Raw genomic sequence first — 27,484 nt, 5'->3', positions numbered from 1 at the left:
GATTAGAAAAATAAATAATTTTGCCGCCTTTTTTCAAGTTTTTCTATTCGTCCGGTGCTACCATTTGTAGAAAGTCATAGATTTTTGTGAGATTTATTATTATAATTTAAGCTGTATTTAAAAAAAATGTACTGGCAAGTATGCAACTGAATGACACGAATAAAAAAGCGAAAAATAAATATATGGACGCGTGGAATGTCACTGAAGTTTGAAGTATACCGGTTTTGGTTATTAAGTTTCATATTAGTAACCAAAATAAATTATAGTTTCACTAATGTATCAGAAGAAAGTCAAATAGCAGGTTTGCTTCAATAGTGATTATAGTCCCTTTGTTTGTTTATATTGGTGACAAAAATATCCTTCTGATATCGAATATTTCTTTTAGAATTCATAATATGTCGAAAATGCGGCGCTGATATAGCAGATTCACATTATATCGTGAATAATTTAAGTCCGGAATCTGGTATTGCTCCTAATCAGACGGTTTTTGGAAGAACAAATGTTAATATACAGACTTTGGTGAATCCCTTTGGAGTTCGGTTTCGAATTATCAACACCTCGAAAGCTCTGTGTTCAGGTGTTGGAGAGGTGAGTCCTTGCTGCTAGTTTTCTTTATTTTGTTCAGTATAAACCACGGTTCGGATTATAATGATGTATAACCCCATTTTGCTGGTTTAAGGTGATGCCAAATATTATAAATACACCAAAATAATAAAAAAAAAAACAAGATAATATGTAGCACTATAAAATAAGGGAATGACCCCGTTTTTTCCTATGAATAGATTATTTCCTCCATCTGTTGACTTTGTAAATGGAAATATGAATGTTACACAATGTGTAAAGTGGCCACTCAAACCAGCCAATAATAATAATATTTGGCTGATTTATATAGCACGTCATTTTTGTGAAAAATCACATCAAGGGCGCTTTACAATTGTATACCTACTTAAACTTACATTCCAACTAAGCTAAAATGACATATTATATTTTCTGATTTAAAATTGAGGGTATGATAAACTAAAGAAGTGAGATTTTAGTTTGGATCAGAACTGGCTGAGACTGTCGATGATTCGTAAGTCTGAAGGCAATTGGTTCCAGGCAGAGGGGCCGGGGCAACGACAAAAGCACGATCTCCGAACCTAGTGTTTGGGGAGCGCCGGATTTCACCTAGTTTTCCTTTGCCTGAATTGAATGCTGATCTCCAAGTAGATTTTCTTTGACATGTATTTTCCCCAATACAACGGTCCGATAGGTATCTTGGAGCCATTTCATGAAGGGATTTGAATATTGTCCAGCAAAGCTTGTATTTTACTATCTCTGGGCTTTTTAACCAGTGCAAATCTCGAAATGTTTTAAGATGTAAGAATATTTTTTTACTTCCGTAAAAGGCCTTGCTGCTGCATTGAAGACAGGTTATATTTCCTGTAAATGCCTAGACTTCCATATTCCGTTGATAATGCCTGTGGGGAGAATGATTTGTCTGTTGAACAGCCTACCGAGAGAGGTGGATCTTTTCTATGCTCGGATTACGAGCTTTAGACTCTTTCTCTCTAACTATCTATCATAATGTGTATTAGTGACTTATTCGTCTTTGTTTTACTATTGGTTTTATGGTATTTAAATACATAAATTCTCTTCTCAAAAATGTTTTCCCTCTGTGTTGCAATTAATTTTAAATCTAAGTCCTCTGGAAAGGCGTGGGATTTGAAAATATCAATCAACAACTTAATTAAATTGATTAACTTAACAGTGGCATCGTGCTGATTCCTGGTATCCCGGTTTTGCTTGGCGCGCTTGTATCTGCCCGCAGTGTGGTGAGCAACTGGGTTGGCTGTTTGAGCCAATAGAAACAGCTACTTCGTCCAGAGAAAAACCTTCCGATACCGGTTTCTACGGTCTGATTTTCGACCACCTTCTTAGCGAGAGATGTAAGTACAACCAAAGATGGCGCGTAGAAGGAAGAAATTTAGCACCCACTACCCAAAACTGTATTTTAAAAATGTTTTCTCAAACATAATGGTAGAAAAAAGTTACCATAACCCCATACTTCTATAAAATGTATGAAAAAAAAAATACTCATTGGTTAACCAATATATTACAATGAAAAACTTATTTTTTGGTGTGTACCACTTTATTTATTTTTTTATGATTTAATAACCAACTTATTTCGGCAAAATACTATGCCTTCTTCAGGGTTAATTACAAAATTATAAAAAATTTATACAGTGAGGGTAGAGTGGGTGTGGATAAAGGAGAAGAGAGGGGGTAGAAACTGGGGGTTAATGTGTGGATTTAGGGAGAGGGAACATATTCAAAATAGGACTATTACTCAAATTTATTTGATTATAAATAATATTTAAATTGTTATTTACAGCATTTCTAATCCCTAATCCTTCTAAGTTATTGAGTTTACTTCCTTTTTTGTTTATGTGTAAAATTTTAATACCACCTTCGACTCACTCCTGTTTGCTTCATTCTTTTTCGAACACAATCAGTGATTTATGTATTAGTTTTGCTACGGATGATTTTATAGTTATGGGCGATTTCAATATACCCAACTTGATTTGGAGTAAACGTATCGGCCATAATTACTTTTTACCCATCTCACTCGAGTAATGCTGAAATAACTTTATTTATTGACACGATGGCTTTAACAGGCCTAGATCAATACAATCACATTCTCAATGAAAATGGAAGGATCCTTGATCTTATACTATGCAATAGAGATATAAAGATATTGCGTTCAGATTTTTCATTGGTAACGGAGGATAGTCATCACCCCATGGTTAATGTTCAACTAGAAAAAACAACGACTCATCGGTTCATCGATCGATCGCATAGTGTTTTTGTATCATAAGGCGGATTACTGTGCTATAAAACTGTGTCTTTCTCAAACGGATTGGCCTACTCAATTATGCTCTATTTTAAATTTGGATGATGCTTTAACTTGCTTTTATAATACACTTTACGAAGTAATTGAAGACTTGGTTCCAAAAACAATAAGTAAAGACAAAAAGTACCCAACTTGGTACACCCCTTCTCTTATAAATGTAATTAAAGAAAAGAGTAAGATGCACAAAAAATGGAAACAAACAAACTGTATTATGGATTATCAAGAGTTTAAACTTCTTAGGTCTAGACAAAAGAGAATTCAAGGTATTTGCTATCGAAACTTTTTATTAAAAACAGAGAATGACATAAATAGAGACAGTAAATGTTTTTGGGGATACATTAAAAAAAAGATAACGCTATTCCAAAAGTAATGACTTATGCTGGTGAAACTATTGAAAATTGTTATGATGTATGTGAATCATTCTCTAAATACTTTCATTCTGTTTTCGATAGAGAAACAAGCGTACACAGTTAATTTAATTTAGATTATACTCAACGCAATGAAATTACCAATGATAATCTAAGTAGCATTTGCATTAACAAAGACATTGTTTTCAAATACATTCGAATGCTAGATGCAAACAAAGGCCCTGGTAGTGACCGGATACCTCCAATATTCATAATTGATTGCGCTCATGAATTGTCTCTTCCTCTTGCTCTTATTTTATAAAATCACTATCGGAAGGATAATTTCCAAGCAAATGAAAGGAAGCAAATATTGTACTGATTCATAAAAGTGGGGATAAAAATTGCATCGAAAATTATCGCCCAATTTCCATACTTCCAGTATTTAGTAAAATGTTCAAAAAATTTGTTTATGATCAGGTCTATACTCATTTGTCACATAACTTTCCCGAACAGCAGCACGGCTTTCTTAGAAAACGATCAACAACAACTAATCTAGCAGTATTCACTCAATACATTTTCTCTCAATTTGAAAATAAAACTCAAGTAGATGCTATATACACTGACTATGCGAAAGCCTTTGATAAAGTAAACCATCTTACCCTTTTATTAAAGATCGAACATCTGGGTATTCACGGAGATCTTTTGTGATGGTTTACTTCTTATTTGACAAATCGCTGTCAATCTGTTGTAATCGGTGGCTTCTCTTCAAACTTTTCTTCTATACCATCAGGAGTGCCCCAAGGTTCACACCTCAAGCCACTCCTTTTCAATGTCTATATTTATGATATCAGTCAATGTTTCAAATTCGCACAATTCAGTCTTTTTGCCGATGATATGAAAGTATACTTACCTATTAATAATGATCAAGACAGTATAAATCTTCTAGAAGACCTTAATAGATTTAACACATATTGCATTAAAAACATTAAAAAGTGTCAGCAAATTTCTTTTTACCGCATTCGTTTTAAAAAAATAAATTATTCATATAAAATCAACGAGTTAACTATAAATTCTTCTACGGAAGTCCGTGACCTTGGTGTTGTACTTGATAGTAAACTTACATTTAACAAACATATAGAAAATACTGTAGAAAAAGCTTACAAAATGTTAGGGTTTGTCATACGATCAACCAAACCTTTCACAAGAACTGACGCATTAAGAAAACTTTTTTTTTCATATGTACGTAGTGTCCTCGAGTTTGGTTCGCCGATTTGGAATCCTCAATATAATACGTACAAAAATCGTATTGAACATATTCAAAATAATTTTCTTAGACAATTAGATTTCAAAAATAATGTTTCATTTTCAAGTAGGACTGAGTCAGCTAATTTTCACAAGGTTCAAAATCTCGCAACTCGGCGTACCATGTTGGATATGAGCTTTCTATACAAAATTGTTAATAACGTAATTGATAGACCAGAAATTGTTACAGGCATTCCATATCGAGTCCCTGTCCGTAGAACTCGTCAATCTGTACTCTTCGGCATTCCTAACTCAATGACTAATAATTTTAAAAAATAGCACTCTACAAAGAATACAGATTACCTATAATGACAGTTTTAGTGACCTCGGCATACTACATTGTAAATACCATATTTTTATCAGATCAGTTAGACATTTTAAATTTATCTCCTGCTTGACTTTTAACTTTTAATTTTATATTTCAATTTTAACTTTTTAATTCTTAATTTTAACTTTTAATTTAAACTTTTAACTTAATTTTAATTTAAATTTTCATTTAAATTTTAACTTTTAATTTTAAACATTTGATTTCAACTCTTAATTTATACTTACTACATCTACTCTGCATCTAATAATTTATTGTTGGTTGTGATTTTTTACAATTAAATTTAAATGTTCATGGAAGCAGAGAGAGAGGGAGGAAAGTATAGTAGCTATACAATGTCTTCTCCTTTTTATGAACTTTTTATGTAATATTTTTATTTTTACTTTTTTAGAATTAAATTATTTTTCCCTCTCCTGCATTCATTAGTGTGAAATCTGTAATTGGTCTTACTTTTTTTAATTGTTCTTTTGTACCTTGTTTTATATAAAGACTGTATGATTTCATTAATAAATAAATAAACAAATAAATAATAAAGTTAAATGAGTGATTATTCGTAAGAGTATGTCCTACGAAAAATTACTGTTTTTATGACATCTCATATGTTGGTGCTAAGATTTTCAGTCACTGTTATCAATATGTTTATTTTTTGGGTAATACCGTGTGTGTTAGATTTGTTCCGACGATCTTCAGGGTAAACTGTGTTAATCTGACATAATAATTTATCTACTCAAAATTACTACAAATCTGTTTATCGAGTTGCATTGATTTATATCTATATGTTACGGGTAAGGTTAGATGAACGATTAAACCTAGATTTACCCTAATAAACTCCGTAATACCCAGGAAACATGGGTAAAGTTCAAAGTATAGTTGAAATTGTACATCAATGCGTGTTGGCTGGTTGAAAGCTAGCCCTTTGGAAACGGCTGAACCAGAAACCGCCACATTAGGTTAGGTTTGGTTGGATTAAGTTCAGTAAAAAAACTCATTTTATTTATTATTGAATTAACCTAAGGGTATAATGGAGTTTACCCAGGTAAATCTAGGTCCAATAGTTTATCTCACTTTCATCATTCCCTTTCCGCACCTAATGATGCATAGGGCACTGCATTGGTACACCAATCACAATGTATTGATCATTTTTGTTACATGAAGGTAAGATGATCAGTCTTACAGTTCAGGTGCCAGTACAGGGACTATGAAATATTTCATTTGGTAGGAAATCGCATTGCAGGAGACTGCTGCGAGACATTGCATAGATTTATATATGTACTAATAAGGGTGTAGTCTGGTAAAACGAACGCAAAATTAGGAAATCATACGATTTTGCCATTTTAAAACTAATGTTTTTTTTTTATCGCGCAATAATAAAAAAACATAAATTAGATAAAAACAATACTTTTTAAGATAAAAACAATTTTTTTTAAAATATACTTAAAAGTTTTATGTAACTAAAATATAATTACTTTTAGACCGGCAGATTACGCCATCTCAAATTTAGACTAAACTTAGGTATCTGGGATCTCAATAAAGACTAAGTATTGAACAAAAATTTGTTGTAATAATTTGTATATAATAAATTTAACATAAAAGTGGCCTCGGCCAAATTTTAATATTTTGTTTTTGCGGAAAAAAATACAAGCATTTTAAATCACATACATTTTTGTGACATTTTCCTTTATTTCTACTTAAAATTATACCTCGGTAATACTTAGAAAAAAAAAAAAATGAAATACTTTAGTTGAAACCTTTTTTTATAGAATTGTATTCCCTTTTTTTGAAAAAAAAAGATAATTCTGGTTTTAATATTCAATTTAAAACAATATCTTATTGACTTTTTCGTGACCTTCAGATCAGCCCTTACTGAAAGCGATTAGGACGGATTTTTGTTTTTATATTTGTAAAAATAAAACAAAGTGTTCAGTAGACTCAAACCAGTGTTTGATTTCCTATAGGTATTATAAGTTTAGATAAATCGTTATTTGTTGCTATGAACGAACATAATTATATGAATATCGGAATTTAAAAAAAAAAAGTTTTTGCTGTATCTAAAAATGTCAATTTTGTACTTGACTGGATTCAGACCCAGACCCAGGAATTATTGTTTACCTTCTGACTGTTGAGAGATCATTTCGTTGTTTGACCAACATTATAATTTTATAAATAATTTATATGTGGCAGTCCAGGCGGATGAAGAATACAGTTCTGTGTGAAATAGAACCCTAAACGAGTGTTTTCGACTTGGGTGAAAATCTTTAATAAGGAAATCGAGTGGAGATAAATCTGCATCGTTGTGTATTGTTTAATGTATTTGCATACCATTCTTCAGGTCCTGGGTTTAATTCCTGGACTGGCACCTGGAGTGAAAGACTGATCACTGTGCCTTCATGTAAGAGATAATCAAACTCCGCTGCATTCGATTTACCAATGCAGTGGCCTATGCACCACTGGGTGTGAAAGAAGGATGATGATGATGTTTTTGTGACATCATCGCAATTCTCCCTGCTTCAATTTGCAAAAATCCTTATTCTCCAAATAAGACTCTCGCCTTCCAGACAGTAGCCAGGCTCTTAATAGATCTGGGCTTGGAGGGCGAGAACTATTCACGGGGACCCGTCACAATAGATCTTCACAGGTCGCGGTGACGTCAAGAGCTTGAATAGCACTGAGCTCCACCTCTAAGAATATTCTCCAAATATGTACCATTTTGTTGGCTATATTATTTCTAGGATGTAAGTTCTTCGTTTCTGATATTGTACCTTTTGTTTGCAGTTACTAGCTCTTTGCTGATATACCCTACTTCGTAAAATCACTGAGATTCATTAAAAGGACCAAAATTTAATACCAAATATACATTAGACTAAATATTGAGCTTACTGGACCAAATATCAACCAAAATGTCAGAGGCTGTGGAAGCACCGGAAGTCCAGTTGTCCGAAGAGCAAAAACAGTTTTTAGAGGAATGCGAGGCTAAATATATTCACCGTTTTACCAAGGAAGATGCGGATTATTCGGAGTTTTACGATAAAGACATAGCAAAGCCTCCGATAATGCCGTTCTGGAGAAGGCACCAGGAAAGAAGAGGAGATCAGAGGCGTGGAGACAGGAGGGAAGACCGGGGAGACGACAGACGGTACAATAGAAATAGATCCTATCACCAAAACAACTCTAGAGATTACAACCGATATGATGATAGAAATAATGGTCGTTCCTACGGCGGCAATTCTTACAATGATAACTCGTACGATCGCCGTAATCAAAGGTACTAATTACACGATTCGAGGGATTTTCTTTACGTTTCTGTGGAATCTCTGCATGAAGCCAATATGTAAAGTTTTCTATCTAAATTACTCTTCTCAAGAGCCAGATGTACCTTACGTTCAGTTGGCACAAAGAACCGGGCACTACAAGGGAGGGGAGAATAATATGCTTGTATTAATTTACGAACATGTATATTCCTGTCCCTTTTCGGTGATGGGGCGCTAGATTTCGTTAGATCCGGCACTACTCACCTTCCATTATACAATTATTTTTTGCTAGTCTTAGGGTATTTTGCTTAAAAATTGCAGCAGACAAACAACAGCTTTGATACATTTCAATGTTTAGCTTATCATTTTATTGGGAGCAAAAAAGTAGTACATTTTGCATCAAAACTTTTTTATTGTATTCGCTTTTGTATTCGCTTCGTGTTTACATCCTTGTCAATGTTCAAACACCAGGCTATGTGATTTTCAATTTATATGATTTTGATTCATCTTCTTTTATTAAATCATGAAAATGTATTTTTTTATTATTCCAATACGTATTTTTGTTCATACAAGTTTTTAATCCAGTTTAGGAGAAATAGGATTTTTTTCATTATTTCTTGTTTATTTGCATAAATGTTTGTTTGTATTAAATAAATCTTTTTACAAAACTTGTTTTATTCATTTATGAAATATCAAATTGAAAAAAATATGCCAAAATTTTTTAATAATCCCTCAGCGTGTTGATGACCACAATTAAAAACAAGAAAACGATAAACATGTATTAAGATAAACAGGATGTTTGGTAGAGTAGTATAAAAAAAATGGGGCCATTTGTAACAAATTTGCTGTAGTGGCCCGTCCTCAAATGTCACCAATTTTTTTTGTTTTTGTTGTCATTTTTCCAGTGGTCTTGTACCTTTAAGGCTGTAGTCGGTAATGTCGGCTTGTATCAGCTCCCTTTAAATTTTGTTTGCTTAAGTGGTGTTTTACCGTTGTACTATAGCAAAAAATTGGTGCAGATAATCATTTGAAAAAACTTCAATTTTTTTTATCCCAACCAGGGTATTTAAGCCTAACTATGCAAAAAACAATGGTATTTCTTTACCTGAGATGCCCTTGTGAAGTATTATTCTTAATTTGGACCTTTATTTCAAGATTTTGTATCGCATATTGTTTGAAAGGGCATACATTAAATAAGTTTTAAAAGAATTTGAGCATCTTAATCAGTTTTGATCTTCTTTTAATGCGTTGTTATATTTTTTGTATCTTTTTTCGTACCTTGTGAGGTAATTTTTTTTTCAAATGATATGTAACAATTTTTTGTACAACGGTACGACCTTAGAGTAATTATTCACTACTTGCTTATAGACACTATCGCATAGAACAAAAGCGTTCCAAAGTTTGGTTTTTGGTTTAACAACAAACATGTAAAGGACTGTTTCGGTTTGCGCTCGCAATTCTCGACCCGAGTCCCTACGGCCCGTTGCATTGCTGTGAACTGTGGCTAACTTTGTGATTAATAATCATAGAATGGTTTTTGTCCATACCAAGGCAAAGAAAGTTTATTTAGAGCGGATGCCAAGCCTTTGTTTTTTTTATTAAAGGCACAAGACCAAAATCTGGAAAAATGACAACCAAAAAACATAATAATACATTGGGGACATGCTGCTAGAGCGAATTTGTTTCAAATGGCCCCCTCTATCCACCTTTTTTTGTTCCATTCTCTACCAAATATCCTGTATAAGAGAGATTATCATATAGAAATAGGGGAGACAGGGGATGAAAGTATCAAACGAGTTTTAAAAATAATTACTTTTCTTGTACAAACATTTCTGCTACTATTATGTGTCTTTTCTACTTCTCTTTCACCGCTATCATGCCCGCGGCTCTGTGCTGGACGGTTGTGAGTAAATTGTGCAGGTGTCGGTAAAATACAAAAAAGTAAGTTTTTGATCATTTTTTCATTGCTTTATATTTCTTTTGATACATAAGTTATTTTTAATATTTGTCTTTAATGTTTCTTATTTTAATTTTCATCTGTCTTTAGGTTTCATAAAAAAATAATCTATTTCTAAATTATATTTTTCATTATAGAGATTTGATTGTCTGATTTTGAAAAATCAAGAATAAGGGATGAAAGTAACAAGATATTTTTTCATCACGATTATGCTAGTAGCTTCTCGTATCAGGTTCGAGTTATTTTTTAAAATTTTAATCACAATTTTGGGTAAAGGTGAGAGAATAGAATACCTAATATACAAAAAGGAAAACCGATAGAGGCCTGCGCCCAAGATGCTTTTGCTTCTTAGATTGCCCTACTCTTTCATTCCCACGAAACTCTACTGTAAAGGAAAACAATAGTTTTCTTCCTATGATTTTGAATTCATACCAAAAGTAGGACCCCTCAAAAACAATGGAAAGGGAAAATATGTAGGACATTGACAATAATGACAGACATCCCAAAATAGAAATTCAGGAAGAAGCAAGAAAACGAAAGGCCACATCAGTTGAAAGATCTGTGCTGAGTAATCTGTGAAAAAAAAACAACGACTGTCATAACTGTAAGCAAACGAAAGATATGAAAATTGTTACTTTCATCCCTGGTCTCCCCTACGTTTGATTGTTAAAATGTCCAGATGTAAAACGTGCAGATAAAACAACATTTTACTTATATTCAGTATTATTTTCAATCTATTAATACATACTGAATAAATAATAAATGTCATTTAATTAATTATTTTATACATTACTCATCCCGTACTCGAGCGGTTAGAAATAATAATTCATAAGGTATCCACCATCGTAATATTTATGTAAAACACAAAACTTTGCAAGTACTTGGTGCAATTTTATTGTAGCCAGCAATCCCGCATTGCCCATATAAAAAAATATAGACAAAATAAAACATTACGGCTACATAGAATATATTTTTAGAAAATTTCAGATAATATTTACTTATGTAATTTTTATGACAGTTCCGGTAAAAATATTATCACAATCTATGGAATTTTACGTCAATAGTGACATTGAGAAGGTCGGTGTCGTCGGTGATCGCCGGTCTGATTTGAGATAAATATTTGATATTTTATTTAATACGTAATTTTGTTTTGCGCGGTTGTGTGTTGATTGCTTGGCCTTTGTTTTGTGAAAGATAAATTTTATCCCAAATAAGAATGGCATCTGTATTTTCTGGCGTTGAGCTCGGCCCACCTATTGAAGTTTTTGCCCTGTCCAAAGCCTTTACCGACGATACATTCCCGAGTAAAGTTAACCTTGGAGCTGGAGGTAAACTAATTTTTGAATTTATTATATTTAAAAACAAACAGTTTCTTTTTGAAGGTCTCGTATTTACCAACAATTTTTTCCACTCGCTTTGTAATTGAATAACCAATGGTTTCATCTGTCATTTTTCACCATTATTACGTAAATAGAGAAAGTTACATAGTAACTTGTATTTTTGTACACGTATTTTTTTCGTTACTGCGAAAAATAAATTCATCTGAATTCTATAATGCAATTAGTTCATGGAATAATTCACATATAATTTTGCAATAACAAACGCCATCTGCTATGTCGAAATTACTGGTAATGTCGAATAAACTGTTTCTTTTTTATTCTCACTGTGTTGTTAATTCAAAGCAAACCGCGGTAAACAAAATATAAATATCATTGATTCAGACAGGAAAACTTATATATTTTTTTATTATTTAAAAATATATACATTACAATAACATTTTCATGTGTATGTGTTTTTATTTTATTTACTAACTTTGTACACTTTGTGGAAATCTGTTATTGGTTCTGAGTTTAAACATTATATTTTACTACAAATATGTATGTAGAACTGTTGGTTTCCCAAATAAAATAATATAAATAAATATTGGCATTCATAACTCTATTTTCTAAAAATGGTCTATTGAATATACAAGAACTAAGGCAGCGTGTTACGAAATAATACAATTTGAAACTACATTTGAATACAAAACATGCTGACTACAATATTCAGTCACCCTGAACCTATTTATAAATAAATAAAGTAAAACCCCTGATTGATGGTCGGGCTGTTTGTTCTACTGCGGTCAGTTCAGAAACTGAAGAAGATCCCGCAGGGCCAGAAGGGAGCACCTCGCGGGCCGAATCTGGCCAATTGCCGATCGCTGATCTATTGTCTATTATCCATCGTGAATTTATGATAAATGTTAATTAGCATTAGCAAGTGGTAAATAATTTTGCTAGTTTTAATCAAATTATTTAGTAATACTTCTAAGAGCAACTTTTGTTTTTTGCCTCAATGTCCAGAATGTGTAGATTAGTCAATTCGTCAACTTTGAATTTTTTGGGATAGATCTTCCGGCTTTTCGTAGATCTCATTGCCAATTAACACACCTTGGGAAGAAGATGTATTGGAATGGGTTAGCTCAAAGTCCTTTATGTTGAACGTTTTCTTGACTGTATTGTACCATTATTTTTTTTCCCTCATTTGTGACTCTTAAAAGACTGTGGTAAATAATTATTTTACGCGCGGTGATGTAACATCGTGTTACCACAAGTAAGATGGAATATTCTAAAGTTCACATATTTGAAGGAAAAAAAACATGGAGATATACAGTTTAATAATGCCTTTTCCATAATTTATAAAAATAAACATATAATTTAGCCCCGTAAAAGCAAAATAAATTTAAAATCATCAATACGCTGGTCATCTTACATGCGCGCTTACCTTATCACTGTCAATAACCTACTGAATCTCATACAAACACCGGCCACAGAACAACGTCTCTGTCTTCCTTGTTATGAGTTCTATTTTCGTGCTCTTGCTTATACAGATTTATTGCTGTATTAGCGTCTTCGCGTAGCGAGGATAAATATTTTTTTGTATTAAAATCCAAAATGTCCATTTGAAGATTACAACAAATATAACTTCATCATTTAAAAAAATAAAAGAGATATCTTTGATGGGCGATTGATTATCTTTGAAGAGTATAACGGCATTTTTGTTTATTTTGTGATTTTTATGCGAAAATATTACTTGTACTTCTATGACTACTCAAAACATAAATAAACAACTTTGTGCTTATTAAACTTTGGTTTTAATAAAATAAGTTTGTAAATTTGTGTCATAATTTGTGTTTTAATCAGTGGCACAAATAGTACAAGATGATCTCAGTAATATAAGTAGACTCATTTCTATAATTCATTGAGTGGTACAAATAGTATAAGTTAGTTCTAGTAGTATAAGTACATTCATTTATGTCCCATCTTTAATGGTTCAAGTAGTATATCTGGAATATTTGTTATTTGCACAAATTACTTGAATGTTGTTACACAAATGAAATCATCTGTAAATAATAACCCATTTTGCAAAATATGAGTTCTTTAGCTAAATAATTGGGTTCATAATAACGTTTTTTTGTTCTACTGAAAATTTGCACTTTTGCTGTTATATTCTTATATTCGCCCATCAAAGATATATCAAGTGTTGTATTGTATGTAGACTAGTGGGACATCACAGCCACACAAGAGTTAATATTATGTGGTAGAATTATGAATAAAATGAAATCAATGAAGATTATTTCTGTAACTCAGAGGCAGACAGATGCAAATCCAGAATTTGATGAAATGACATTTCGATTTTCGTATCCAGTTTATGATCATATCCATTGATTTTTAAGAAATGTAAATCTTATAACGAAAGAACCTATGTATTAAGATATTGAAAATACAAATTAATACCAAACCCATCCACAATTCCTCTTTCTTCTCTAACTCATATAGTGTCCATGCGGCTCGACTGTGGAATCATCTCCCATCCACCATTAAAGATGTTACTACATTATCTCTGTTACAATCATGTCTGAAGAAACATCTCCTTTCTCTTCCTTAATCTCTCCTCCTTTCCTCTTTCCTCTTTTTTCCTTTTTACCATTGAGTAATAGTTTTTATTTAAGGTAATTTATAAACAAATATGTTTATTTCTATTTTTATATATCTTCAGCTTTTTAATCTTTATTTTCTATTGAATATGTTCTGTAACATAAATTAAAATAAAACTTTTGTTTTATTGGTTGGTTGGAAGAAATCGCCATTTGGCAATAAGCCCGCCAATGTACAAATAACATTATGTACAAACAGTCAAATAAATAAATAAAAATAAATAAATTATTAGAAATCACTCGGAGAAAGTAGATTTTATTTTTAAAAATTTTGTTTAGCAATCTTTGGCGATCCGGAAGACTGGAATTAGGATAAACGGAGTTCTGTACTGTAAATATTTTTTTACATATACTGCCTTATATAGTTACTTGTTTTCCTTGTTTCTTTAGTTTTTTGACTTATATATACTATTTTATGTGTAAATTATTAGTTTCCACTCATGGTATTAAACAAAAAAAACAAAGTAACAACAGATTACAACTTGTATGAAAATATTTTTTAATGTTTTAAATTATCTCTATTAAATCATTATTATTTTGTCACATATATTTTGATAAACAATGTAATTTTATGGTCTTATCTATTCTGCGGTATGATAATATTATATTTAAAAATAATTGGTGAATTCTCCCAATTTTATTGATAAAATTGGTATCAATGTACAATAACGGTATTTTTGTGGAAGAACTAACAGTGTGGTGAGATAAATATTATTGCATTATCTTGGTGGCCATTAGAGGTCTTAGAACTTTGAAATATATCAGGGAAATGGTATAACATAAATAAATATAATAATTTTGGCATTTATCTTTTGATGGATTCTTGGTAATGTGAATAATAAATGATGGATTAAAATGAAAATAACACACTTATTATTTACTTAATTACCTACAGCTTTATGAGCTAGTACATGCTGTATAACAAAGGCATAATTTATTTAAAAAAAACATAATCTAAAAGCAGACTATAGTAAATATTGTTTAATAAATAATAAATTAAATAATGCTTCCTATATTCCGTTTTTGTCTAATTAAACAAAGTGCAAATGATCAAATTTCAAACTCGACAAAGTTTGAGTATGTCCAAATGCTTGGAGACTGGCTGGATTTCCTCCCTAGGGAGTTATTCATATTTAAATTTATTTCAACAGAGAGGGAAAATATTTTTGAGAAGGGAATATGGAAGTCTAGGCATTTACAGGGCTTATGACCTGTCATTGGCTGGTTTAAGTGCCCACTTTACACACTGTGTAACATTCACCATTCTGCCCATGTTTGAACATCCACATTTCCTCAACTCTTCCATCTGTTGACTTTTGTGAAGTAAAAGAGCTGAAACCTTTATCACGTGAGTATGATTCATCCGGCTGAACCAAATCACCCACTAGGCAACGCCTGAAAACAACATGGACATACTCAAACATTGTTGAATCAACTACCTGGTAAAAGAAGAAGTATAAAAAATGGAAAATTAGACTTCCATATCCTGGACTTCCATATCCCCTTCTCAAAAATGTTTTCCCGCTCTGTTGAAATAAATTTTAATTTCAAACTTCTCACTCCATAGTTCTACAAACACAAAATAACGTTTGGTACAAAGACTTGATTTTTTTATCTCCTTAATTTATCTATTTTTAAAATTTTTGGTTGGTGCCAACTTTTTTCTTCTTTTGTCCAACAAATAAATCTTTTATCAAGTACCTAAGTACTGTTCAAGCCCCAATTTTTTTTTACTGTTTGAAAAAAAAAATACCACGAAATATTTTTTAGGAGAAAGTATTATTAAATGCTACACATGGTCATTACAAAAAAAATAATATTTTAAGGCCATTATTGCAATAAATACTTTGTAAACTTCATGTTTTTTTATTTAATATCCCGAGTGTCATTACTAAGAAAATGTTGTGTGCTAATATGTGTGAAATTGATGATTTTGTACTTTTTATACCTATTTCCCACTGTATATCATGATATGTGTGCTTCAAACCTTGGATTTTGACAGTTTTAACGTCGGGTTTGTTAAAATGTTTGGGTCTTCTAAAAATATGTAAATGTCGTCTAGAATAAAAGGCTTATAAAATTATTATTTTTTTCAGTATATCGTGACAATAATGGCAAACCGTGGTTGCTTCCCGTTGTGCGTAAAGTGGAAAAGATGATGGCGGAAGACCCAACCCTGAATCATGAATACCTTCCAATTCTTGGTAAGACCATCTCCTAGATTATTAACACCATCATCACACCCTTATTAATACCCGATGGTGCATAGGGCACTGCATCGGAACACCACTTATAGTCCAGGGACAGTGACAATGACATATTGCAGTGTAAAAACATCTTTAATCCTTTCGGCCTGGGTGTTTATTCAAATATACAATATTTTTTTTTACTCTTGTACCTACCGAAATTCAAAAGCGGCGAGTTCATTTTTTAATTGCTCCTAAGTAGGACTCCGTTTTTTTAGTATACGTCGGTAATCGGCATCACACAGAAAAGTTGGTTTTTGATTTGGACAGCTGGCTTCTGGCTGGTTTGTTTGTTTTGGAGCATAAAACATATTTCAGTAAAATTTCATTAATTTGATTGAATAAATATATTGTAAGATTTAAATGAACACATTTAAAATTAATTTTGGCAGTTAATAATCAGTTTGAGAACCATTGTTTATAAAAAAATAACGTTAACAATGGCCTCCATGATATAGTAGTCAAGACGCTTGACTCACGCATGGAAGGTTTTGCGCTCAATTCCCAATGAGAACACAAAAATATTATGTGATTATTTCTAAGCCTGGTCGTTCTGTGCTGTAATTCGTCGCTGTAATTGAGCCTCCCGGCGTGTTGTGGTGCAAGAAGACGAAGAAAAAAAAAATCAGTTAATAAAAGTAAAAAGATGAAAAAAAACAAATTTTCAAACAATCAGTTCAGTGCAATAAAAAAATGGTTTTTATCAAGTAAAGTATAGTATTATTATGATCTGTTTGCGAAACAATGAATAAGATAAAAAATAAACAAATAAGCAAAAATAAAACATGTACCTCAGAGCCAGATGGATGCAAATCCAAAATTTGATGAAATGACATTTTGATTTTCGTATTCGGTTTATGATCATGTCCTCTGATTTTGAAGAAATGTAAGTCTTTTACAATGAAAGAACCGATGTATTAAGATACCGAAAATATAAATTAATGCTATAAATTATTAAAAATATCTTAGAGATGGTAGATTCTTTAGGCTTATGTGGCACATTTGACGTTTGGATTTGCATCCGTCTGCCTCTGAGGTACAGATATCAGGCACTGTCTATTCTCACTAGTCTTTAGTACAGATTTTTTTTCAACACAGGAATTAATTAATGTCTGAAAGGGTTAAAACAAATTATTTTATTTGACCCCGTAAAGAATTGCAATTCGCCTACCTTTCAAGAAAGACAAAAAATACAAAATAAAAACAGAAAATAATAATACTAACTAACTAACTAACTAACCATCACGCCATTTCCCCGGAGGGGTAGGCAGAGAGGATAGAACGCCACACCACTCTGTCCTGGCACACTTCCTTTGCTTCCTTCACATTCATACATCTTCTCATGCACGCACGTCGATTATTCCGACTTTTCACATGACCACTTTCAAGAATTTGTTGTACTTGATCATGCCATGTCTTTCTCGGCCTTCCTCGACTTCTACAACCAGACACATTCGCATCATAAATCTTTTTAGCCGTTCTTTCATCATTCATTCGCTCCACATGACCGAACCATCGCAAAAGACCTTTCTTAATAATAATACAGTAATACTAATAGAATGTTGTTTTTACTCGGGTTAAAAAAATTCTTTAAATTTACTTAGAATTTATTGAGTGAAATAATAGTTTTTAGTTCATTGAAGAGATTATTGTAATTTTTTTATTCTTTTGAAAACAAAACTATTTTTACCACGACTTGTGTAGGATTTAGGAATTTTGATATTATACTGGTATCTTCGTGACTTATTCATCTCAAATTTGTGGATTGAAGCATCACTCGTCTTTTATTCCTATAATAAATCAATTTTTTTTTTTTTTCTTTGTGAATTTGTATAATCGAATTTATTTTGTAAATAGTGTCTACTGTATGAACTTGAATTAATTTAATAAATAATTGTGTTTTTTTTTTTCTTTAAGGTTTCAATCAGTTCTCAAATGCCGCAGTGTCCATGTTGTTGGGGGCTGATAACTCCGCCATTCGCGAGAAGAGGGTAATGACCAGGCGCGTTCCGCCCTTACATACTGTGAGGGCTGCGCATCCCTTGACTATTTGAACTTAATAATACGTAGTTTATTCTAAAAAATATGAAAAGAATATCTTAAAATATTCCTAAAATTATCTTATTCCATATTTTCAGTCAAGCTACAGAATATCAAGGTACCTTGGCCTCGATAGTTAGTAAGTAGTATTCGTTAGACATGCTGGAATCTGGATACTACTCTTCATTTTGAATCCAGTCCTATTACGAGTGATCGAATTTCCGCTCACGCACATTAAGGTTCATAGCGTTGTCATATTCTTCTACAAGACTCATAGAGATAATAGCATCCAACTCGTGTAATGCAACGAAAAAATGACTCTTATAAGATATAGCATAAAGATTTAAATAGCGTATTATTGAAATTCGGCCAGAATTTAAGAACGTCTCGAGTTTTAGGTACTTGTAGAAAATTTATAAAGCATCATTTTTGTAATATATATACTCAAGCGCACTTTATAAAAGTGATTCTATGCTATATTGATTTTAATTAGATATTTATTTATATCCTATTATGCCTACTCAAAGTAAAGACATGATTTTTTTGTCAGGATCCCTACTGATAATATTCACCGCACGCGTCTGGTAATGACACCGATCGATCTTTTGTCATAAAGTTAAATTTTGACTTTAAGGATAATTTGTATTGCGATCGTAATGGAATACCTTGTTTTAAAATTTGCATTTTTTTAAACTTTTGATTTTATGATTCTCTTTCCACAAGTCTTTCCGAAAAATTCTTAAAGAAATCTATGTTACAAAATTTTGAGTGTCTCCAAATGTTTGTAGACAAGGCTGGATTTTATGATGAATGAAGAATGAATCTCACCCACATCAATAAAAGTTTCAGCTCTTTAACTTCACGAAAATGGTCAGATGGAAGAAACATGGATGTTAAACCAGCCGATGACAGGTCATAAGCCCTGTAAATGCCTAGACTTCCATTTTCCCTTCTTTAAAATGTTTTTCATCTCCGTTATAATGTAATATGTAAATAATATTTAAATTTTTGGTTCACAGTAAAACGTGAAAATGAATGTTTCGGTGTCGTTTTGCAGACGTTTGGAGTTCAGTGCCTTTCTGGAACTGGCGCTCTCAGAGTCGGGGCAGATTTCCTCGCCAAGCAGATGAAAAAGACTATTTTCTACTACCCAAAACCCACATGGGGTAAGCTTGAATAAAATAATATGTCAAGAGTAGGAATAATCAGCGTGTTTGCATGCGAAGATGTTTGAACGTATAGGAACTACCCACCTAGTATTACTGTTTATGTCGTACTAACGGCCGATCGAAGCAAATGATTCTCCGCTATCTGGGCTAGTATTCTGAACGGTATCGCTGGGACAGAGAAGGCTTTGTTAGCGCCAACAAAGCATTCTCTACCTCCGGGATTGCGTTCAGAATACCGGCCCAGAATGTCTTAATTATTTTCATTTTTGCCTCAATTGTATTTAGTTTACGATTGCTTCATTTTTTTTTATTTGTATCAACACCTCAGTTTCTCGGTTTTTAAAATTGTTTTGATTTGAGCTTTCAATTAACAATTAATATTTTCATGGACTTAAGCTCTGTAAATACCTAAATTCCCCATACTCTCAACAGCTTCATCTCTGTTGAAAAATAAATAATATAAATTTCTTGGAATTTCACGGCCATTCATTATTTTTTATTTAAATAAATATTTGAGTTCTTATGATTTACCCAAATATTTCAACTCTGGGGCATTTTCAATGAGTAGTAAATAACTTTATACTAATAGCAATTTTCTAAAAAAATGGGATGAAGTTGGGGTAGAGTGGTGTTTGAACTTTGGACTTCTGATCCGTCAGTCTCTAACTAGCCACGTGACCACTCACTGATTCATTGAGTTTGTCGCATCTTTGCGGAGGGAGGTTTCGCATCGCATTGCAGCGTCAAATAACTCTTTAAATTTTTTTTTCCTCTAGAGAACCATCACCTAGTGTTCATGAACGCCGGCTTCAAGGAGCCTCGCACTTACCGCTACTGGAAGGCCGAGACACGAGGAATCGACTTCGACGGTCTTCTGGAAGATATCAAGGCTGCCCCGGAAGGAGCCGTAGTCATCCTGCACGCTTGCGCTCACAATCCGACCGGGTGCGACCCAACTCGTGAACAGTGGGAGAAGATAGCCGATGTTGTCCAGGTAATTTGTTAATTAATTTACTGTTGACAAGCTATACTCTTATATATCATTTTCCAATAATGAGGACTTAGTTAATTTTTCACATGTTTTTTGAGAAATTTCACGAAACAATTAAATGCTCTAAGTTTTACTGAATGTAAGAAAGCATTTTTTGTACCCAATTTACCATAGCACTGAACTTCATTATTGAAGTATTCGGGTAAATCATAAGAACGCAAATATTTTTTTCCATCTATTAAAAAAAAGCCGATTATATGTTACAACAAAAATATTCAGTCACTATCAACTAAGAGGTATTAAATCAATTGGTTCTAAATTGAAATTTAATAAATAATAATATAGTTCACAGTTGCCTAAAATTCTACTTTAGTTACGATTGATATTATTATTCTAGGAGAGGAAATTATTCCCGTTCTTTGACAGTGCCTATCAGGGCTTTGCATCTGGCGATCTGGAGAGAGACAGCTGGGCAGTCCGTTACTTTGTCGGCCGTGGAATGGAGATGTTCTGCTCTCAATCTTTCGCCAAGAACTTTGGACTCTACTGTAAGTGCATAATTTTATTAGACTATTTGAACCCTTTAAAAATATTCCCGAATTTCATTCGCAAGCGGCACTCTATTTTCCCAATCAAATTTATTAGTTCAAATCATAATAACGCACTCACAACCGAAGTATTGCTGAAGAAATCATCATTGACATTCTGATATACATTCCCAAATAAATAATGCCTAAATCGTCACTCCAACTCACTTTAAAAAAATCTGTTTACAAAAGATTTGAATTATTTAGAATTTACATAAATATGATGCTATCAATGCCATCAGTGCACCACAGTATTAAACATATAGTAAATTTGTCCGTCACTATTAGTAGTGGTATGTTAATTCATTAGCTTGTTAGTAAACCGGGAGAACCAAGACCAATCAGGTGATCCAGAGCTGTTGTACGGACTTTTTTGTCCATTTAACAATGGTAAATACATTTCTTTATAATATATACAGGTACAATTGAAATAAAATACAATTAAAGAAAATTAAAGCTTCAACAAAAAATGTAATAAATAATTACTACCTCAAGACAAGATCTGGTCTATCTTAGTGATTTTTTAAATCTTGAAAGACTTGTTATTGTCAATGTTATTTCTGTGTTTTTGTGGACTTAAGATTTTTAACATTGACTCCATTTTTCCGTAAGTGCAGTCTCCCCTCTCGAGGCCAATCCATGCTTCTTTTTCTTAGCAGACGATGTTGCACCGATTCGATATGATCTATTCTGTAACAGTTCATATTGTCAGGTTTCTGTAACAAGTTGACTACAAATTTTCGAAAAATGAGTCTTCATAACTGGCGTCAAATATACTATATTTATATTTTATAATATTTAACTTGCTGTTTTATTTAAATTGTTGATTTGGGATAAGCTATGAACTTTAAAAGTGCAATATTTCAAAACTATTAAATATTGTAAGGTGTTTTTACACTAGAATGTTTCATAGTCCCAGGACTGGCACCTGAATCGTAAGACTGATTATCTTACCTTTATTTAACAAAAATGATTAAGATTGCTGCGATTGGTGTACTAATGCAGTGCACATGCACCACTAGGCGCAGAAAGGGAAAGATGATGGTTAAAATATTAGTAACCAACTTGTTCCAGAAACCCGATGATATAGAGCAGCTTTTTCACATTATTTTGCCTGTTTCAAAGACACCTTGATTCTGAAATCTATCAAAAATTAAAGCTTATCAAGCCCAAAAGAAAATCATAGTTAATGAATCCATTCTATTCTCAGAATAATCCTATTCAAGACCAAAACCCAGCATTAACTAACAGCTGTAAAAATAAGCTGTACAGGCCTTAACCAACTTACATTAGTTTGTTTTTGGTTTGTCGAAAGATATTGCTTATAACAATAAGCCTGTCAAAGTACGTGATATATGTAAATTGTATTTTTTTCTTCTCTCCACTGCTGGATAAAGGCCTCTTCTAAACGTTTCCAGTCCTTTCTATCCCCAGCTTTTTTCATTTGCGTTCTACCGGCTGTCGAGGCAACGTCATCAGCCCATCTTTTTAGTAGCCGACACCTCTTTTGTTTGCTCATGGTCCGCTTTATTCTGGGGGGTGTCCGCCTGTCATTATTTTGTCTCGCCATGTGTCGTGCCCACTGCCATTTTGATTTTCCTGTACAATCCATGGTATCTACAACTCTGGTTCGGTGCCTAATTTTTTAATTTTTCTCAGACATACACCGAGCATCTGTCCCTACATGGATCGTTGCGTCCACTTGTTTTATACTCAAGTTTGAAATAAAGTAGAACTACCAATGTGTTTGTACATAAATTGATCAATTCAAAAGTAATCTTCATTTCTTAGGAAAGACGTAGAGATAGGAAATGTTTCTTCATCATAATTAATGGTTCCAGGTGAGAGAGTTGGTAACCTTGCTGTGGTGATGAAGGATACCTCTATGATGGCGCAGGTCAGCTCGCAGTTCACCATCAACGTGCGAGGAATGTACTCCAACCCACCAGCCCACGGAGCCAGGATCGTGACCCGAGTGCTGGAGGATGCTCAGCTCTTCAAAGAATGGTACGTTCTCACACTTTATTTACAGCATAAACAAATCAGTTCTACTTCGATTTTAATGTCATTCTAAAATATTTCTGCGACTCATTCTTTTTTGTTTTTAGGTATGTCATTTAATTTTAATAGTCAAATCAAGCACCAAGTTGAGTCTAATTTTATCAATTCTTTTTCGAACAAATAATTAAAGAATTCAAGTATTTAGTATTGTATAACTGTATATTTTTAAGAACCTTTAGTCTACTTAATTTTATCATTTGTTTGAAAATGTCCTAACAAGCCGAAAAAATGGTCCGATTTTCGTTTAAAAAAATCGAATGAATAAAATTAGTGGACTCAAATCAATGATTTTATTTTTTAATTTTTTAAAATTTATTTATTCATATTTTTCTTTTACAAACTATAATTAATAATCAAAATAATGTGACCTCACTGGGGTTACCCGTGCGGAGGAGACTTAATAACATACTTTTTTTAAAATGTTTTTACATTTGAGAATAAACAAAGAAGATTAAGATTGTTACATGGAGTTCTACAAAATAACACCAACACAATAAATAAATAAGTTGTTTACTTGATTTGGCGATTGCTATGGAAAGACTAAACACAATTGAGTCTTTTTACAAATCAGGAATAACATAAAAAATATATTAAATATTTAGAGTGAATTTTTACGATCCAATATAATTATATTTATATTATAAATACTTATATATAATCAATGTATTAAAAACATGTTATTATGATAAAACCCTTAGGAAATATCCTTTACCGGATATTCTACAAATTTTAATAGAAAACATCAAAATATTTGTTAGGAGATGCTAGGTATTTTTCACTTGGGTCTTTATATTTGTTACCTTTTCAGGCAAGAATGCATCACACTGATGTCTTCTCGTATCAAGGAAATGAGGACTGCTCTTTATAATGAATTGGTCGCGTAAGTAAATATTATTATTACTTTGATTAGAATAGTTTTTTTTTTTTAAATTGAAAAATAAATATTTGTGTTCCTATGATTTACCCAAATATTTCATTTAGAATGTCATTTTCAATGAGTTGTAAATAAACTCACTATTAGAAAATGAGAATTAAGTTGGGGTAGAGTGGGATTCGAACCACGGACCTTTTAGCCGCGAGTTCCGACTCTCCCAGTCTCAGGACACTAACCACGGGACCACAAGCCGATCCATTATATTTTTATTTATTTATTATTATTCGTTATAGGCAGGCAGCCTTTGCTGATCGCCTATATCTCATGTACTGCATTTTGTCAGTATTGTAATATGTATTTTTAAGTCCTGAGCTGCTTACTCTTAGCAGATAAAGTTTTATTGTAGACAATGTGGAAGTTCAGTGGTTTTTTATGTATCATATTCTCACTGTTATGATTCTTTAAAGTTTTGTCATTTCTCTGCTCGTGACGTCACTATCTCTCATCGGTGAGTTGTCCTGACATTAGGATTCTTTAAAGTTTTGTCATTTTAAAATCACTCTGCTCGTGACGTCACTATCTCTCATCGGTGAGTTGTCCTGACATTAGAAAGTAGAACCCCGTAGCTTTCAAAATAATGAAATGTCTAAACGCTGAAAAAATGGCTTCCCGGAAACCGGAAATCTATCACAACACACATGTGTTCTATCATTGATTGGTTGATCGACAAGAACTTGGACATCATTCAAAGTTGTTCATTTTTATTTATTCATTTTTGAGAAACTTTGCCATACAATTAAATGCTCTAATTATTAAACTAGCATTTTTCATATTCAATTTTCCGTAGCACTGAACTGCTTCATTGATAAAAAAACAGAAATTATGACTAAAGTTTAAATTTCGATCGAATACTTATCGGCGACCGCCAGTTTGAAAAAACACTGTGAAAAAAATGTTTTATAAAACACACAACTGTCAGTTATCGTTACGAACAGTCAACGGTTTGTAGTGCTGACAGGAATTTGATAGATTGTTTATAAAACGGGTGCTAAATAAGTGGATAATTAGTTATATTGAGTACACTAATTTTAAAGCGCATAAATAAGCTATGACGCGGAAATATAAACTTCAAAAATATATTGTATATTTCTTTCTTATACTAATGTTTGCATGTGTATTGAAATTTGTTATTTGTCTTTTCTTCGAATTGTTGAGAGGAATGCAATATTTGACAAAATGAGATGTGGCTAATGTACCATGTCAGTGTTATGATTGACCTCAATTTTATCAATTACTAGCGCTGAATAAAAACTCAAAATGAAGTTTTCTTCTTTTTTTTAAAAATAATTATTTTATTTCAGATTGAAAACACCTGGAACGTGGGAACACATCATCAACCAGATTGGAATGTTCTCCTACACAGGTCTCACTGAGAAACAAGTCCAGTACCTGATCAATACCAAGCATGTTTACCTGCTGAAGACTGGAAGAATTAGTATGTGTGGAATCAACACTAGCAATGTCCAATACACGGCCCAAGCTTTCCATGAAGCAATCACCAACTGCCCCGAATAAGTTAAACAAAATTTAAAAAAAAAAGTTTTTTCTTACCTGTTTTTACAATAAACAAGTTCCTCCTTTTTTCGCCAAATAATAACAATTTACCCCGATTTTCCAATATTCAAACCAAAATACCATAGAAAACATTTTATAAATGTTGTCTCTATTTTTGGAAGCTGTGAAAATGTTGCCGAATCTAAAACTGATTTGAAAAATATTTTATGGAAGTAAGAACTTTTAAAAAGGAAAACATGTTTTATTTTTTTAAATATATATTTTGATGCTTTTATTTTTATCTATTTTTCAAACAGCATTTTTTAAGATTTCATTCCGTTTCTAATTATACAATATAACGATATAAAATAATAGAGATGTGCATTATTGTAGACTATTTATATACTACATGTATGAAATATTATGTATACATAGCAATATTGAATGATAATAACGATGTAAAATTAATCAACTTTTCCCATAAGTACCTAAAAGAATGGTTGTACTTTCCCCAGTTGTAATTTCCATAGTAAATATTACATTTTACAAAGCAAAACATTTAAAAACTTAATTACTTTTCCACTTATTAAAGTTTTGAGTAACATTTAATATTGTAACGAAAGAGATATTTATATTTTAAAGTAGAAAAGTTACTTATTTTTAAAGGGATTTTAACTCCAAGAAGTCGTCTCTCTAAAATATTATCTGATAGTGGAGTTTATTGTAATTTATCAACCAAAAAAAATGGTTTCAGACTTTTAAAACTCATTTTCGTGCGTTGTCCAGCTCTCAAATGTCCTTTTACATAAAAAAAAAACTACATATGTATCAAATAGATAATTATTATTTTTATATTACCAGCTGGTCCAAGAAATATAAAAATTGAAAAGTATTTTCAGGCATTGCCTGTAAATTAATCCAGTCAGAATCTTGCCCGCATCAATAAAGGTTTCAGCTCTTTGACTTCACAAAGATTAACAGACGGAAGAAATGAAGGAATATAGATGTTCAAACATAGGAAGAATAGTGAATGTCACAGTGTGTAAAGTGGCCCTATTAAACCAGCCAATGACAGATCATAAGCCGTGTAAATGCCTAGACTTCTATATTCCTTCTATAAAATGTTCTTCGTCGCTGTTGTAGTTTATTAAATATTATTTGTACATAATAATGATTCAGTATTATGTAAATGTTAACCTAAAATGTAAACACCAACTTTATCGATGATATTACAAAGAGCAATAATAGATATTTGGGTTCGTAGCTACAGGGAAGACAGGATGTAACGGGAACAATTCTTTCTTCCCTCTCTTCTCACCCACACAGATATTCTTGTATATAAATATGTGTTTCTTTACACAATATATTTTTGTTACGCTTTATTTTAAGTTTATGCAATTTTACCGCTTTTGACTTACTAAGTTTAATTTTGTGATTTTATAAAAATATATTTTTGTGTTTATTATCGTCAAATAAATTATAAACAATAATAATGTTTTTTTTTCTGTGTAAAATATATTGTCGCTTACATTATAACACTTTATGTTAAAATTGTATTTTCCATTGAAAAAGAAGTAGGCAGGGTTGCAACTCTCTCCTGACCTATTTCAATATCTACAGAAAATGCATTATGCACAATGCACAGGGCTCTTGATGGATGGGACAGAGGAGTGTTTATTGGTGGTGTAAAGCTGGCCAACAACAGATACGCAGACGACACAACTCTTTTGGCCAAAGACCCCAGTGAAATGTTAGATCTACTGAAACGTGTTAAGAATGAAAGCAAGGTACTTAAAGGACTAGAGATTAACCAAAATAAAACCCAAATAATGGTCATTGACTAGTTTCAGAGGTTTGGTGATCTCGGAAACACATTCCAAGGTTTAGGAAGTTGTGAACGAGTTCCTGTACCTT

At 32.3% G+C, this 27,484-nt stretch overlaps 2 protein-coding genes across 2 annotated transcripts; both read left to right on the top strand.

Annotated features, from left to right (window-relative positions):
- Positions 1 to 157: 157 nt before the first annotated feature.
- On the top strand, positions 158 to 8,783 carry LOC148275814 (uncharacterized). Its single transcript, XM_088235161.1, has 4 exons — positions 158 to 301; positions 386 to 588; positions 1,751 to 1,928; positions 7,640 to 8,783. Exons 1-4 carry the CDS (start codon positions 196 to 198, stop codon positions 7,672 to 7,674), a joined length of 522 nt encoding a protein of 173 aa, XP_088091287.1. The 5' UTR covers positions 158 to 195; the 3' UTR covers positions 7,675 to 8,783.
- Positions 8,784 to 11,047: 2,264 nt separating this feature from the next.
- Positions 11,048 to 27,057, top strand: Got1 (Glutamate oxaloacetate transaminase 1). The gene is made up of 9 exons (XM_088235159.1): positions 11,048 to 11,400; positions 16,145 to 16,252; positions 18,212 to 18,285; positions 19,392 to 19,500; positions 20,280 to 20,497; positions 20,892 to 21,042; positions 22,923 to 23,088; positions 23,951 to 24,022; positions 25,378 to 27,057. The coding sequence occupies exons 1-9, from the start codon at positions 11,289 to 11,291 to the stop codon at positions 25,589 to 25,591; spliced, it is 1,224 nt and encodes a 407-aa protein (XP_088091285.1). The 5' UTR covers positions 11,048 to 11,288; the 3' UTR covers positions 25,592 to 27,057.
- Positions 27,058 to 27,484: the final 427 nt, after the last annotated feature.

Source organism: Micrasema longulum, unplaced genomic scaffold (assembly GCF_059751315.1).
Source record: "Micrasema longulum isolate JH-2025_06_02 unplaced genomic scaffold, ASM5975131v1 h1tg001339l, whole genome shotgun sequence".
Lineage (NCBI taxonomy): Eukaryota > Metazoa > Arthropoda > Insecta > Trichoptera > Brachycentridae > Micrasema > Micrasema longulum.
This window is presented reverse-complemented; position numbering and strand designations above follow the sequence as displayed.